Source organism: Haliotis rufescens, unplaced genomic scaffold (assembly GCF_023055435.1).
Source record: "Haliotis rufescens isolate VD_foot unplaced genomic scaffold, xgHalRufe1.0.p SCAF_4, whole genome shotgun sequence".
Classification (NCBI taxonomy): domain Eukaryota; kingdom Metazoa; phylum Mollusca; class Gastropoda; order Lepetellida; family Haliotidae; genus Haliotis; species Haliotis rufescens.
Window position 1 is genome coordinate 21,506,558 of NW_025964112.1, and position 18,304 is coordinate 21,524,861.

At 37.0% G+C, this 18,304-nt stretch overlaps 1 protein-coding gene across 11 annotated transcripts in view; it reads right to left on the bottom strand.

Moving 5' to 3' along the window:
* Nucleotides 1-5,908: 5,908 nt before the first annotated feature.
* Nucleotides 5,909-18,304, bottom strand: part of LOC124132154 (innexin unc-9-like) — a 190,925-nt gene continuing 178,529 nt past the window's right edge. For 9 of the 11 annotated variants that reach the window (XM_046495885.2, XM_046495884.2, XM_048381784.1 and 6 more), the window contains one exon: nucleotides 5,909-11,393. In XM_046495885.2, the coding sequence (XP_046351841.1) occupies nucleotides 10,190-11,393 (1,204 nt within the window). In that variant the 3' untranslated portion in view covers nucleotides 5,909-10,189. Of the gene's footprint in view, nucleotides 11,394-12,924; nucleotides 13,007-18,304 lie in introns of all 11 variants that reach the window. The other 2 variants (XM_046495892.2, XM_046495891.2) reach the window with 1 other exon arrangement.

Sequence of the window (18,304 nt, forward strand, 5' to 3'; positions counted from 1 at the left end):
GGTTTACGGTTTTAGTCTGCAGCGGTATGAAATATTTACAGTGAGAGCGAGAATAAAACAACACATGCTGCAACCCGTACACGACACTACGACACAACAATGTGCTAATTAGACTTCAGCAGTCAATGATCCATCACCACAGAAAATCAATGTAAATAAGCCGCGGTTCAATGGCTTTTTCTGCGTCCTCAATTCTCAAGACACTTTCTCAAAATAGATGGTTCCCTTTGCGACGTTTGTTATAACAGATCTTTTGAAATTGGAATCTTATCAAGGACAATACCAACACACAGTGCGAGACAAGGAACATTACGTTCATTTCTGTCTCGAGATGCAATCTTTTTGTAGAACGTTCGGCTCAGTACGGAGAGGTAGGTCGAGCAGAACGACATCGGCCTAATGACACTTCAACATCTACTAAAGCAATGTTCGTGTAACAAGATATATCTTCTAATTGAACAATGTAAAGGCGTATACAATGCACTCCCTTAAAATCAGCTTCTTAAAAAAGACATGACAGTTTCATGGCTTCCATAAGGTTGGACCTTCACGCACAAAGAGGTTTTCAAGGTCCGACATAATTCAATATTTTGATTTGTACTATATGTTCCCGTGTTTTTTAGGTGAACACTTGCCTTCCCTTTTCATGTGTTTGTGACGAGTGCCACTGGTACGACAGTGTACGTTCCCTTTTTCGCGAAGACCTGGTATTACCAGTTCTTCATGCTTAAAACATAACACGGTCGGCCCAGTCGTCTAAGGCGCCGCGATTCGCTGTGCAGAGTTGCGTCCTTTGGGCACGCCAGAAACCTATGATTGTGGGTTCGAATCCCGGTTCGCCCCGATTATGTTTCTTGGTTTGTCAGCACCATACCCGTGCTCGAGGGTTTCACCGAAGTGGTAAACGTCGGAGACCTGCATCACTTCGGGCTTTCCTCCCACATTAAGCTGACACGCCGTGATATAACTGGAATACTGTTAAAAGCGGCGTTAAACTCAACTCGCTCACTCACTAAAACATAATCGGAATCGTAAAATGGACTTTGGTTTTAGCAGATATTTCTTATGATGATGGAAATTGTTTTGTCGCTTTTTAAAATGTGTTCACCCATAGCGTGTGTTGAGCGTAATCATCCTATAATGTCGTGTCTTCTACGTCACTGACGTGCTTCACGGGGTCCGTTAGAAGTCAGATTACGGCAGCTGACCTGGATGAATATTTCATGAAAAGCATGAAAGGTATCCTGCAGTATGGACATTCTATTAGGTGTTAATGTTTGCGTGGTTGCTTTGTTTACATTAGCGGAAGTTTTAAAATATGATTTATTAAATTGCCTTTCATTAGGAGCTCATTATATATACGTTGACCATAGCAATTCCTGTATACTGGCACATCACTAACCATGCCACTTGGTGCTGGTTTGAAGAACATGTGATGTTTGCTGACGCTTCTGTTTAAGATGAAGATAAACTTAAATGGACAAGTTGCTGCATGTTTATAAATGTCTGTGCTGTGCGTAGCGAATGAGTGAGTGAGTGAGTGAAGACGTTTGAGTTATGAGTAAGTGGGTTTAACTCTGCTTGATAAAGTGTTATTAAAGCGTGTGAAGTTTTAAAGGGGGAGGAAAGTACGAACTTCATTTCATTTTGCCGTTTAAGTGAAACACACACATTGAAACTTGTGATCAGCGGATCATAGTAGGCTCGGGACCCATTGCTACATGGCCTTCCTACCTAATGTATTGTTTTCTCCAAGCCTCGTCGTTGAAGAAGGGAGAAAATATATATTCGTGCCTGCTAATTTCGTCTGTTCAGTTAGACAACTAGTTGTTTACAAAAGTAAAATTAATGAATCTGCTGCGCTCATAGCTATGTCATACAAATGTACAATTAATACTTTAAGTGTGGGTCACATGCTAAATGAGGATTTGCAACTTACCTAACTAGATCAAACATTGTATATAATCTGACATGTATTACATTGGCAGCATTAAATGGGTAAGTCGGTTAAACGATCGTTCTACATATGATTATTGACTACAGTCTTGATTGATATAGTTATCAATGAAGACAAATGCATAAGCAATAAGTGTCTCAAAGTACTAAACAGCTCTCAAGTCAATAAATGCTTTTTGCTTTTTGTCAGTACGATTATCATTTCCTTGACTAAAATAATTCTGTATAAAGGTTAGAAATTCGGATACTTTTTCTATACAAGGCATCAGACGATAAATATAGACTGTAAACAAAGGAATGCGATTATATGAATATACCTGACGTTTCTTGGCAATCTCGTGCATTGAGACATTAGACTGGAGAAAGTCGACAAAGCTTTCCGCCACACATTGTTGTCCTTCTGACGTCTCAGAAGCAGTTTCTCCTCAATGACGTCACAATACTCTCGTCAATACTCTCGTGCCCTCTCCTCGACCGAACCTAACAAATCCCATGGATCGCAGGCCTTGTGTATATATATCAATATCGGACCGAGTTATTACTCAATACTACATTATTGTCATAGTGATCGATATCCAATCACAAGTCATTTTAAGTCGGTACAATGATTTGTGTTGCCGAATCCTATCAAGCATAGTGCTACCGCGACAATCGATGAAGGCTGGACCTTCATGATGAAATGGCCATTATTCTTAAACCATTAACCCTTTCAAAGCTGATGGTGTTGTTCATGTGTATTCCGAAAGAAATGTCTCTTTGCATACACGGTACATCTAAATCTGGCACTTGATAGGATTTGTGGCATGAGAAATAGCCATAAGGTTATCTTTCTATCTTGGAGTCAAAGCCAGTGCTCATAAAGGTTTCCTATAATAATGAAAACACAACTGAAAATTGTTAAAAAAACCATTGTCATCTTAAGACATAATTATCATACAGGTAGAAAATTCATAATAATGAAAATGAAAGTTATTGAGATTATTTGAATTGCACTTGATGGAGGCGCTTGAGTAAAATAGAACACTAGTGTCACATTGTTGACTTGGTTTACTACTTTGATGTAAATTAAACCTATGTGTATCACAGAATGTAAGGATGATTGATTCGCGTATCCTGGAAGTTTATGTTCAACCCACTAATGAATACAAGCACGACTCTTAAGATCTACGAGTCTTCTGTAGATGAACAGTCGCAAGTGAAGGACATAAGAACATACACTTAGTCTGTTTATTTCTCAGGGATGTACATGTGTGTATGCGCTCTTCTTGATTGGTGGTAATCTAATGTATCAGGGTTGTGTTTGTTTCCTCAAAAAGCGGCTAGATGCGTGTGGTTGATATTAATGAATAGACAATTAAATATCTATGGTAAATTGGCATACTTAGAAATTTGGAGGGTGACATTGTTTTCAGAACGCTCGTTGATACCTGGCAACTATATATGGGAGTAACGCCCGAGGTGAACAAGGCCTTGGGCGTTTACCACTTTGGTGGAACTTATGAGCACGTGTCACCCGCTACAAAACTTAGAAACATAATCAAGTAGAATGTGGAACGCGGAATTGCGATCATAGGCTTCGGATGCGCTCAAGGGATGCAACTCTGCGCAACGGATGGCGGAGCTTTCTTCTGGGTTACTAACTTTCTTGATCTATTCCTGAGGAAATTCGATATGAAGTACATGTACGTTTGTATATATATATATATATATATATATATATATATATATATATATATATATATATATATGTATACTGTATATATAGACGTGAGTGATCGCGTTTCCCTACAGGCCTTCAATCATCCTTAATGGGTAATGGCCTTAATTAAGTTATGTTCATAGAAGCTAGTGTTCCCAGAATATATGTATCATATGTCATCATCTTCTATTTGTGACCTAGTGCTAATCATACAATGCATTATTTAGATTTATGTTTAGCACAGTTTCTTGGTTTTAGATATTTTGATGATGAACGATCGAATGCCATCGAACGACTGATGTCATATACTACTACACCTCTAAGAACAGTACGGCAATACTAATTCATGACGTCATAAATAGATGACGTCATCAGAACAGTCGGTGGATTTCAGTAACATTTGTTTGTATGTACGTTTGACAGGTGGAACGTGTTGCTTCATTTTCCTCGATAAAACGACAATGGAAACACTTACTAGAAGCATTACATAGATGTAACAGGTTGTTGAAATCGTAGAACTCTCTCAAGTATGTTTCTGTTTAGTCATATTTGGTAAATTTGGAACTTTCTTTAAGTATAACACCATGACTTAACATAACCGCAAACTATCTATTGACCGGGACTAAGATCGGGCGTTCCTAGAGATCAGTATTCACTCTCTTGTTCAAATAGAAATTCCAAATAGCGATGACACCTGAGATCCCTCTCATTAAGGTTGATAGATCGTATTTGTTGAACATTACAGCAACTAATTTAGATCATAAAAAATAAAAAAAGGTATTCCTACATTGATCGAATAAATTTGTTGAGGGTAATGTCTAATTCGAATAAATGACTTTAGTCTTGTTCTATTTGTCACAGAATCAGGGCAATGTATTTGTTATTTTGTTTCTTTATACGAAACAAAGATAGGGAATGATCAACTAGCATTTTAAAGGGGGACTATGTTCCACGACCAGTTACCAACGTAGATCCAAACATTGCAATCAGTGACTCGTGTCCAACTGTTCCGTGCGGGCATTCGTCAACTGCCAAATTGATGTGGATAGCGGGTTTTGAAACCCTTGAGTCAAATCTTCTGGGACTGCAAAATGACTTGAGCTTAGTCTCACTTTAAGGATGACCACATTCTGTATTTAGAGACTATGTTCTAAGACAGGAATGTGAACGCATATACGCATGCCCCTCAATTTGTAATGTGCAGCGATATTCCATTGATGACGATATACAGTCCTATGACGTCAGGCATAGAGCTTTCAACGCAGAGACGTCATTTTCAGAAAACGTTCCTGCACTATTCCTAAACGGTTTGACATAAGCGATATGCAGAACATCGTAAAATCTGTGACAATTCGACTTTAAGTCTATAATTCTTGGTCGGCTATAGGTTGGTTTAACATATTTCTTAAACGTTTTACTTTACTTATAAGCAGCGGAATCTCTGCACTTGTACTCAACAGGCGTAATTTAAAATTAACATATCGTTTTAGTTTCAGTGAGTGAGTATGGTTTTACGCCGCTTTTAGCAATATTCCAGCAATATCACGGCGGAGGACACCAGAAATGGGCTTCACACATTGTACCCATGTCGGGAATCTTCGGCGTGATGAGCGAACGCTTAAACCTCTAGGCTACCCGACCGCCCTCGTTTTAGTTTCAGCAAACCAGTAAATGCGCCATCGTGTCACTGGGTTTGGTCTGGTCCATCGCTTGATTGTCTGGTTTGTTTACAGGCCGCCGTCGCAAAGCAGGAATACTGCTGAGCGAGTCTGGCAACAGACCCTTACTATTTTTATGCACATTGTGAGAGGGCGTTACCTGTAGGGCTAGACTGATTTTCTGTGATCCATTCACAAAATTTCAACGCTTTTTTTCGCCAACACTGACGTTGAAGTTTCATCTTTACCTCATGTTGTAAGAACATTTCCAAACACGACAGTTCGAGTTGCGCAGTGATTACAACATCATACTATCAGACATCATTACGTCTGTGATGCGCTTTGAAACTTACAGATACACTGCAAGTACATTTGGAGGCCGTTAGGCAATCAGAATGGTAACATCACCACATCCGGAATGGTATAATGCCTCTCAAATGCAAAACGTAAGACACACATGAACAAGCATTAGACAATTGACCAAACCTGTTTCGTTGTCCTTTTTGAGGTAACTGTTGTATTCTACGAGCCTTCAAGGATCGTGCAGTGTAGGCGAACGTGAATTTTTGAGATATAAAAAGAAATAATTCATAAATCCCGGTGCATAGTTTATTCGTAATGGAAATAATGATACAGTTTTATCTAAATCAAATAAACTCTAAAATTTGCTTGAGTGAACACTATATTTTGCATGTACAATACTTTTACCTGCAAACCACAATGGTGATTTGCGAATGAAGGAATGTTATTTCACAATGAACAGATATATCAGTGGTAAAGTTTCACCCAAATCTACTTAATTACTACTGAAAAATGTATTTAAGATATATTCAAATATGAATGATAATCAGTAAGATTGTAATACAGAGGTTATAGACTAGTGTGTAAAAATAACACTAAATTATTTCATACTGGACCCATTTTCTTGCATGAACTGCGTTCTAATATTGATGCATGATGGTTAATTCACAACTTTCTGAGGTTTCATTGGATAATCGATATGCATGCAACCCAATGTGCTGCAGCCGTGAGTCAACTGTTATTTGAAACTGGAACCGGTTTGAAAATAGATAAAAAGCAAATATATATATATCCTCAGAAAATAGTTCTCGTGACAAAATATCTATACATATAAAAACGAAAACAGAACCAGGTGCTTTATTACGTCTTGCGCTTATGTACAATGTAGAACCATCGATTCTTTGATTTGTGCAGCAAGGTTTCAAAAGTGCTTAGAAATAAATTCCAGTTTTGGAAACCGGTTCCACTTTCATAACTACAACACTCTCTCAATACCAACACAGTCTATATATCACATTTGGCAATTTTTACAGTTTTTCTAACAAATTAAAAATCAACGACTGTCTTCAGTAATAGTTCAACTACCTTCTAAATATTTCCATTTAAACAACATAACATTTTTATAGGATTCTATATGACGGATGGACACGGGTACAATCTAACTGTTCCATTTCAATTTATTTCACAGTTTGGGTCAACAGAACATGAAAGTGATCAAAGTTTAAAACCTTTTAAATACTAAGCAGAAACAGAATATTGCTAACCTTTACTAACCTTTTTATCAACTATCTGAGCTGTTAAACTCATTTTCCATATCTCAAATAGGCGTAAAAATGCTCAGGTGTAACTTTTCTTTGGTATCGAAATATTATATTGATAAGTTTAATCACATATACAATATCTACCAATATTTTGCTAGGTTTGAAAAAAACGTACTATGTAAAAATATTTATTGCCATCTGACAGAAACTATTTGAGGGAGGTGAATGGAAATCCACCATTTTAGGCCAAAATCTTAATGAAGACGTCAACAAGAAACAATAGAATATGATGGGTACAGCGAAGAGAAGCTGAAAACACTAGAAGATATGCAAACGTAGTTTCTCCAGCCACCCCATCCACTTTGCATCTTATTTTGTCTATAAATAGTCTTGATTCCTATTCCATAAACATCTATTTATATGAATGTAATAACTCTTTCACGTAAAAGTTAAAAATGAGACAAAATCCAAAATGCTCGTACAATTTAATGATTTCCTATATGGATATGTCTTTTTCAATGTAAATATAATGTATTAAGTATAAGTAGTAAGAATAATCTTAAGTATACAACATGGGTTTCATTTCACTGTTTGTTTCATATGGTTAAATGTTGTTTAATCAGATTATAAGTCATTTAAGTAGGTGATGATGAATAATAAATTGTGACCGATAAAGTCTAGAAAAAGCAGTCTGACATTTTGATTGTTGTATCATGGGATTATACGTATAGTCATGTCCATTATCATATTGTATTTATAAATGAAACATACATGTTTAATTACCGGAAATATTATAATGATTTTATGAAAAAGTCTGACTGTGCTACACCAATAAAGTTTCAATAACGGAAAAAACATATTTTAAAAGACAACTTTTTAAAGATGGAAAAAGATGCAATGAAATCAGACTTCGCCCCTTTCTTCTTACTTATGATGCATTATAAATGAATGCATTCAGTAAGCTCCGGTATTTCTCAGGATTGATTATTTTTTTGTAGTTTACAATATTTTAGATACGTTGTTTCATGAATATTTCTCGAATTTTAGGTTGACGGAAAATACCGGAGTTTACCGACAAAAAGTAACATGAGATCGGCCTTATTGAGAAAGCTACACTAGGAAGGACATAAAATATTCTCCACTGGTTAACTTTATTGACATTAATATATAAACAAACACATGAGCCAATTTCCAAAATGATTTTCAACATAATACCTGATTTTATGCCCGGGACTAATTCATAATTTGTACGTTTTTTTATTGAATTATCATCACTAATATACTTCACAACGCCAAAAAACAGTAATACCTTTGCGAACGATGATAAAGTTTACCATTGGAGATTTTTGTTTGAATTCACTACAGATCAAAGGACAGACTTGTGATTATGTGACTAGAAGCTCGTAACAAATGAAAGCAAAATAAACAACAATTGTCTCGAATCACAGACGAATACCATTGCATGAGTTCATAAGGGCAGTAATGATATTCAAAACTTTGTACACATAAAAATGTGAAAAAACAAGAACGTGGTTACAGTCTCACATAAATATCACACTCGCTAACACACATTCAGGTGCGGGGGTATCCCTTTCTTTGTACAGTAATACAATTTTGGCTTCAGATATTTTACATTTGCATTAAACAATAAATATAACTTCATAAGTTTACATAAGTTAATGCAGAGAAAGGACCGAGTTTGGATGACTATAAACTTCGAAACGTCCATGACAGACATTGGTGCTTGTGGAAGTCCCTAACAGCCAACTAGTTTTCAAAATAGTTCGTCTTTTTCCGGTATGTTACGCGTCGTGAAACGGAAACAGCCGAACCGTTCGAAAGCCGTCGACTTCAATGAAAGGGTTACAAAATATAACAATAAATAGTTATTTGAGCACCCGTGGTTTCCATGACATCTAAGTATCTACAGGAATCTCACTGGCCAAGGTTAACATGGTAATACCTTGAATTATCAAACAAAAGTCTTACTCAGATCTACACATACTAGATTCTAGTTACTAAGGTGATATAACGATGAATTAATATGGATAGTTTTATAGATAAATCAAATCCCCCAACCTAAGCATTATTGTCTATTTTTTAAGGCAAACTGAAGCGTACTATCATTTAAGCAAAATGATTTACACTGTCGTTAATGACTTGCAAAAAACCATATATGTTATACACTACAATCGGAAACAGTACTTAATACAATACATATAGTTCCAATAGAAATCCAAACTTGGTCTTCCTGTGACAATGGAAATGAGGTAACCATAGATGGTGATAAATGTAATGTTTGTATGATTACCTCCATACGTGAAAAAAACATCACTAGGATGCGACCTGGCTATCTTTAGGATGATCACAATATTGGTGTCATAACGTAATGATATACGACGGGTCTAGGACCACCATTTGCATCTTCCTTATTGCTAGGAGGGTCTGTAGAACGCATGCATGTATGATGCCAATGACGTCGCATCCGGTTTAACGCCATACTTGTATCACTGACGTCCAACTCTATCTTCCCGTACTCTAAGCTAAGAATAGTATATTCCTTATTTACACCCATTGGTGAAATTTTACTAAAAAAAAGAAATATTTTTTTATTCTGTTTTTGCTTGGAATGACACAAGTGCATGAATGATGTATCCTTTGATCGTGAAATCCAATGAGGACTGGCAAATATATAAGTGATAAGAGCGCATGAGGCAATATTTGGCAAAATTCGAATTTTGAAAAAAGAGGCTTCGGTGATTTAATGTTTCTAGTCACGTGGTTATGTGCTCATATTTGGTCTGATATTTCATAATTCGTCATCAGTTATGACAGTTTCTCCGTCACGTGATCACTTTCCACGAGCACCAAAATCAGGAAGCTCTGTCAGTCAGCTGGCACACGAACCTAGCCTCGCCGTTGGATGTGTTCAGTAATTTGGACGGTGCCACTTGTTAATTCAAACGGTGAATAATGAGTAAATTTTGGCTTAGATTAAGACCTATACAATCGGGTCCTCGAAGGATCATTCACGTCTAATAAACAGTCCCAAATTTGGATTTGGGCTATACCTTTGTAACCTTGAGAGCCTCTTCCATATCCTGATCACTCTCAGATTCTGTTTCCGTTTCCGATTCAGACCCGCCAGCCTCGATACTGAAACCATTTGATCTCTGGAGGGGCTCGAGCTGAACTAACTCAATATTGTCATGGGTGCATGGCTCCGTCTCCTCCTCGTTGGCCCTCAGTGACCCGTACTTTATCTTCAACATGCGAAGTACCACTTGAACTGTCCGCATTTTCTGCACGGCTAGTCAAACATTACTATTATCATCACTGATCTGGTTGGCGTGCCTAAACAAAGGTTTATTCCTGTAATGGTTCCACAGCTGAAGGATCAGCTCTGACACAAGAACGTCATTCGCATTTTTGCCAACCAGACGCAACACAAATATCCCGTCCTGTCTCAAATACTGCTCCCCGAATTTCACCGCCATCTTTTTGTCCAACTCTGATTTGTAGCAGTCGTTCACGCGAAGAAACTTTTTCAAATACCTTAAACGATGCTGGCGGAAAATCATAGTGTAAACCCATATAAAGAAGTTACCGGCACTTAGGGCGGACACAAAAACTAACCAGAACCAAACGAATATAAAAATCTTTTCATTAAATAAATTAATAGGCAGCACACACTGCACTGTATAAGAGTGTACATTCTGAATCTGTCGAATGTCAAAATCACAGTGTGTCACTCTGGGAAATCGCGGGGATTCCCCCCAATCTTCGCCACGTGCCAAATGGTCCATAACTTCAAAACCATACACATTAAAGTTCGTTCCCAGGAATTCATTAAGTATAAACAACTGGCCGACAGAATTTACCAGGTATAACAGCTTGATGAACATGTAGAGGGTCACTAAGTAGTTACCATAGCGTTTGCCCCAAACAAGACAGCAGTACTTGGCGATTTGTTGACGAATCCGAATGAAGCAACCAGACCTGTATTCCCTGGCATTTTCAAGCCATCGATCCATATACCGGACGATGTGTTTTATAGTTCTTTCCCTGTCGTCGGGTGATATATAAGCAGTATCTGCCGCCAGAGTGACAATCTTGTCAAGATTAACACCAGCAGAGGCAGTTAGGATTCTCCATAAGATACAAGGGACTTTGAAAAGGAGGGCTTGAAAGAGAAGAATCATAGGAACCCACTGATAGTAGCCTATTTCCTTCTCTTTCTTCATCTGACCATGGCGGGGGACCGATTGCTCGAAGGGTACGTAGTATGTATTGGAGATCCAGCATACGTTGTTGGTGTATTCGACTTGGCTGTCCTCAAACTGGGCTGGACACCAACAATGTATAGGTTCCCCCACATACTGTTTAGTACTGACGACAATGGTGAAGATGACGAGGATGATGGTCGTGTACAGGTGGTTGAGGCGGTCGATCCAGTCGTCATCGTACCTACCCTTCAAACGAGCATAGGTCGCAAAGCTTCCCAGAACGCTGTCAAGCCTGAAACGATACCAAAACGAGGCTTAGTACCGGAAGTGACCACCATCACGTTGAAAATTCAAACTTTTTAAAACACACAATAAACGATTTAAAAATAAAATTTAAAACGCTGTAGAAATACATTGGTTTTCAAAATCCACATTGAATAAGGCACGTCCCTTTCATACTGTATCATCAAGAAGTGGGCGTGCATACCATAAATCTATATCACTTTTCTTCACTTGTACAGATTTGTCTATTGTTTTGAAGCGAAAATTTGCTATTGAGGAAGAAAACACTTCAAATTGTAAGCCTGGAGATGAGAAAATAATTCTGAAGTAAATATTTGCCCTGACGTCCAAGGACAAACATTTCGCAACCGCCAAACTCGATATCCTTTCAGATCTATTGATTAGTAGTTTGAATCTACTAGACGTTACCATTTGTACATGTTTGTAAATCGGATGTAGTTGTAGGTCACCAAGTCACATGATAAAACCCGTCCCTTGTCTGAATAGAACAAACGGAAGGCACAGCGTTGGTAAGTGGGCAGGAAAAAGAAACTAGCTTATACATCGTAACTAGGCAAGAAGATGACATTGACAAAGACGTTCTCCTAATGTAACGGTAAATGTTGTCGGAGTTTTATCGGTCGTAGTTTGCTCGGTATTATTGGACGTAGTTTCTCGTCACACACGCTTTACTCAAAGCTAAAATGTTCATATGAGAAAATATAATATGTTCTCAGGTCTTCGGTCTGAAATAGAAAGACGACATAGAAATTCACATTACAAACATTTGACTGGTCACATGATCTAGCAACACGTTAGTAAAAAGCTATGATTCATACAACAATAAGAAGAAACACACGTCACAGATACCCAGAAATAATTTCTCATTCACACATATAGAATATAAATAGATCCATCTAATCATTCACGTGTGACTATACTAATATATATATATATATATATATATATATATATATATATATATATATATATATATATAAAAATATAAATATATATAAATATATATATATATATATATATATATATATATATATATATATATATATATATGAGTGTATGAGTGTGTGTGTGTGTGTGGGTGTGGGTGTGGGTGTGGGTGGGTGTTGCAATGAATTATCACTTATCAAGTACAGGACAAAGTAAGCATTGATCTATCTATACTGATCTTGTCATCTGAGCCATCTGTGTCACCTTTGAGTGGGACATATCCTGCTATATATCACTGCACAAGTAATACAGAAACCAGGGCACAGGTAATAATATTAATATATAGATATATATATAGAGATAGATAGATAGATATGAAAAGAAGAAACAACATGCACACCGAATTTAGAAGGTTAAAGAAGCTAGAAGCAGGTATTATTAGACGTTTGAATATTATAAGAAACATAAACATGCTTTGCAGAAGAGCTAAAGAGCAAGTGATTGTGACGAGGCGAAGCGTAAAAATGATGGAAATGTGCATTAAGGCCGAGAACGTGATCGTAAGTCTCGTGCGGGAGGATGAAAATACGAACCCCCAACCGAACATGTTCTCCTTGCAACTACTCCTGATGCCCAGGCAAATCTAGGGCTGATATTTCATGATCATCAGAGAATCTAAATGTCCAAGCAAGAAGGAGAGAGAGAGAAAATGATTCAAATGAATACGTCTTACGGAAAGTAACTTAGTTTTGTGCATTTGCTTGCTAGAGTTGGTTTCGAATTATAAATTCAGAAGCGAGGTCGTAAGTTGAAGGAAAGTAGTATCAGCCAATATTTTGTTATTCTTCTCTTCAGGATCGAAAGCCGGAGAGTTGATTAACTTGGATTTCAAAGTGTTCGTTTTCGATCCAACTTGTCAAATTCTATTTGGAGGATGAACGATGCCTACTCTTTTATCACACATTAAAACTAAGGTGTGAACTTAATTATTGGATTTTGTCAAACACGAGCCCTGCACATCGGCAGCGTGCCGAACCCTCTGCCAAGGTAACACCTTAGTGGAAAGCCAAAAATTGACCCATAACAGTTGGCACGTAATCCAAATGAGAAATGTATATTTCCATGTTTTTTTCTTACTGCTGAAGATGATAAATTACATACATCTGCCCATAATATACAAAATATCGTCTTTTTACGTTGATTTTGTCATATGCAATTGCTTTACAGCATGATCCTCTTACACAGTACTGCTGAACATTAACTAGCGCTTCGGGTGTTCCACAGGGGAGGGTCAAGGATTTAAAAGGGATGGGCCAGGGTTCCTCTTTTTTAAGTGTCCATCTTTCGAGGGGTCGAGACGGGGATGTCGGTGATTGGGGGCGTAGGTTCTTAATGACTGTGTGTTTTTATAACTCAAATGTAGAGAATATACTATGAGGAAAGTACACTAGTAAAAGAAGTAGATTTGTCCATGCTTCGCGTATCAAACTTGTATTAAAAAATTATACCGATTGTCCTTAGTAAAAAGCAAACCTCACCAAAAAGCAACTTTGCTGAAACAGGGATTATTGAAGTAAAGCTGCTTGATAGACAAATTTGAAATGAATTGAAATACACACAACATACCAAATTCAAGACGCAATCTTCTGTAGAGCATATATCAAATATTCAGTCGAGCTATGCAAAGGTACATATATATTTACTTGTATCCAAACATGTTGAAGGTGGTGAAAGTTTTTATGAGCGCCCTACATTGCAGTAATGTAATATATTCTGTCATGTAAACACACTTTGCTAAACAAATAGCACTTTATAGGGAAAGAAACAAACACAATGTTTTACAATGACTTGTTATAATTGAATATTATTTGAGACGCCATACATATGAACTAAATCCACCACTAAACTATTACAGTGTTTGTCTTTACAGTACTATGAAAATAAGACCGGATTAGCGCTTATGGTTTTCGAATAAGATTTTGGTTTGTAAATATCACAAACATTATTGCTTCCTTTCAGTGAAAATGAAAATATTAATCGATTTCCCCAGTTAATTTTGACATAGGCATTTTCCTTTGATAGTACAGCAATAATTCATTGAATCATAAATCATAAACCTTTCCTAATTCTTTAAGGTTGACCGTGATACTGTGTTCAGGAACTGAACGACCTAACGGGAAATTTCAAAAAGTGTTTTCGTAACAACTGCGTTCAAATTATCAACGGATCTCATTTGGCATACATGTTTGCATCGATCGGCTCTGGTGAGATCGATCAAACTTTAACGATTACTGTTCTAACCAATCGCACAACCTTGGGAAATATCTACTAAAATTAGGGGACAAAGAAAAAGACCTGAAATACTCGTAAGTAATTTCAAAGCAGGTATTGATCTGTAATAATAAGAAATTCAACCTTCGGCCTCAACGTTTTTGTGTCTCCTGATGAAGAAAGTTTGCGAAAAAGAGTACAGATTTGTTATGATGAAGTATTCTACAGGAAAGAATCAACAGTGGAGAGTATTTTCAGTTGTTTCCGTTAGTAAATGAACAAAGAAGCGACGAGGTGGCTGACAAAAACAACTTCTAAATGATAAAAACAAAAAGAGCAATGATGAAAGGAACTTGCTATTATGACATCAAAACAGATATGTAAAGCATAGAAACAATTTACTGCGAGTCGATATGTAGTTCACCAGAAACAAAAGCAAATTGTGGAAGCACAATACGGTTTCTTACTTTGCGGTGAAGCAAAGACAATGATTTATTTGTCTCGGACACGGGAACATGTGACATTTACGAAGAACATGTGAAATCCACTGCTCTCAATAATCTATACTACCCGTACTGCAGATCGTGTCATCACGTTGTGCATAGCGCAATGTACATCAATCATTAGATATGTACACGGGCGAAGCAACAGCAGTCACAAGTAGCCCTTATATGCCTAATCATTGACATTTCAAACAGGACATTTGGTTCAGTCTCTGTAAACCTAGTCATGCACCAGACAAACATAAAGAAGCGAGCACATTTAACCTGTCTTTGTGAGTGTGCTCGTTGGTTGGTTAGACTCGGTTTCAGATGCAATGGAAATTATTTTTATCTCTCAATTTTCTTATCGGGCGTTTGTACTGTATTAGTAGAATAGACGAATTAATATTACTATTATTTTTCATTAATGATGATTTAAACTTTCGAAAGGTTTCCATTTACGTCATAAAGTTGCAAAGTGACCTTCAACATCCCTTGGTTGCGTCGAATACAACCACAAAGTACGAACTTTCGTATTTCAAGAATAGCTTCAAGTATTTCATCTAAACTCGAGGAAAGATAACCTCTCAGGATATAACCTTGCACATGTTGGTCTTGTAGACAATCGGATGTATTTCAGAATGGGTTTAAGATGAATATGCGCACGTTTCAAACTTAGTATTTTTCCAAATGGTTTGATAATTGAGCATAACAATAACATAGTAAGAGCCATAACCGATAAAAGCAGGCTTCTGTGTGCTTTTCATGGACCCAATGTCAACGCCATCTTGACAAATATGACCTTTTAATTAAAGCATATGACCTACATATTTTCATTTAATTTCAGCAATCTTTAAACCAACTAGAAAAGAGGAATATCAATACAGATCATCTACATCTTCAAAATCTCATCATCTTCTTCAAATGGAATTAATGCTTCAATTAGATCAAGTAGAATTTAAAATAGATGTTTTGCGCTGCCGGAAAACTCACGAAGCAAAGTCGAACGACTGCAAATGTCATAGAATGCTGTAGTATGATGGAAATAGCAACTCTCATTTACAGCTACATTGATGAAGAGGTTTAATTTTTGGACATGATTATTCAACCGAATAAGACCTAAGCCGTAGCTGGAATTTAAATAATGACCCTTGCCATACGTGCTGCAGTGCGTTGGGCCTTAGTGATGTAACCACTGTCAGTAATTAGCGTTGCAAGGACGGCCTGATGTGGCATTTGTTGAAGAGACAGGAGAAATCGATGGCTTGCATGAAGTGACTCTGATTTCCTTAGTATAGTCCGAGCCTTCATTAGTTTTTGGCATGCCATGACACGAAAACCAATGGTGGGCATACCAACCGTTACGCAACTCTACAGCAGGGTGCAAATGTGATGACTCGTTTTCTCTATAAGGGCCGTGTATTTTGTATTACATGCCCATGGCGAGGATCTGGTAATTTATTCTCTTGATTCAGTATTTGTATTCACAGACAGATTTTGAAGAAAAGGTAAATAGTAAAGAGAAATTGCATTAAAATGTTAGATTAGGCGATTTGAAGCAAACTTGTGGATGACTTTGGAATACTTTATTTCTGTCCTTGCGTCTGATGCCGTATGTCATAGTTTACATTCAGCAGAAATCTGAAGTTGCATTAATTGGCCACAAAACGAAAGAATGATTTGCCGTCCTAAATTGGAATGCAAGTAGATGCCTAAACCAGACAAGTCGATTGAAGGTCAACATATTTCATTACAACCAAAGACCAAAGATAAAACTTACATAGACATTGAGAATATTTAAAACTAAATGACACTCCCTGAGTATTTATACATAGAACTGTTCATTCCATTACCATTCAGAGAACAAAGTCAACCTTTCACATATAACACTATTCCATCCTGTATAAAGCACACTTAAGAAACCTTTATGTCGCTCCAACTGTTCTGCGCACTTGTGCTATTTTACGTCAATAGTAGCATCAAAGATCATTAGTTATTTATTTCACCAACAGAGTCGTATTTCACCCATTCAGTACTAACATATCGCGTGTGGGAATTTGATTAAAACAATGGCAATGTGGACACCACCAGCAGATCTTTCCAGCAGGAAGAAACCCATACATTTGCTGCCACAGCTCTCCTTTGTATCAAGCAATATCTAAATTCTCATCATATATAGCATATACATTTCTGAACATGCTATTCACTACAACCTATTTCATATTAACTGCCCAGTGGTTTGGCTTTTATCCTGTGTCATCTGTTGATGCTACACTACCTATGATATAAATGCAGTTTTGTCAAATCGTGCCTCTACAATAGACTAACGCCACACTGGTTAGTTTGAGTAAATATCAGATGGGACTTAATCGAATATGTTGGGAAAGTCAACACAATTTACATGTATGCCCGATTAATACCAACCCACATAAGGTCACACAGAAGCTTTTAGTTAACCATTTATACGTAGGCAGATATTCTTCTGATAACAGATATCGCAGACAATGGGATATGAAACATCGATGATGTTGCAACTTCGCAATTAATGTTCCATTCCATATACGGAGACCATGGTCAAAATATTACCTTGGTTCCGACATATTGGATGTTCCAAAGTAAAGACACCAGGATCGACACAAGATTCTCTGATTGAAATGAATCAAGAGGAAATCGTATTTCTAAAATCTATTGCGCTCTTTGGTCAACGCTGTAATCACAGTCAGTTCTATTACTAACGCGTTAAAAGTAATGAAATTACCATATAATTAATTATGAATTTTTCATCATTCAACTTCAACGTATAGCAACAATATTTAACCTGCAGGGAAAAGCGTATACTTGTTTGTGATATGATTAAGCTATTGCTTGTGAAAAACTTCCAGCGTTAGCCAACAAACATGAAATGCTGAGATTAGTATTGGCTGAAGTATTGACTTAATGCTGAAACATTATTATTCTCATATTACTCTTATTTAGGGTTATCGAGGCATACGCACTTAAAGATAAAGGTATATTAATTATTACTGAACTTTTATTAGATCTATTTACGAAGCCATTAGTGTGTATATATTGTATGCTTATTATTCATACACACAACATACCAAACTATAACCAAAACCTGTAAGACCAAAAGCGCTCATTTCATTGGGAATAGAACCCGGATCTTCAGTGTGAACAACAATTGAAAAGTATGCTTATGCAAGAAGAACATATAAAAAAG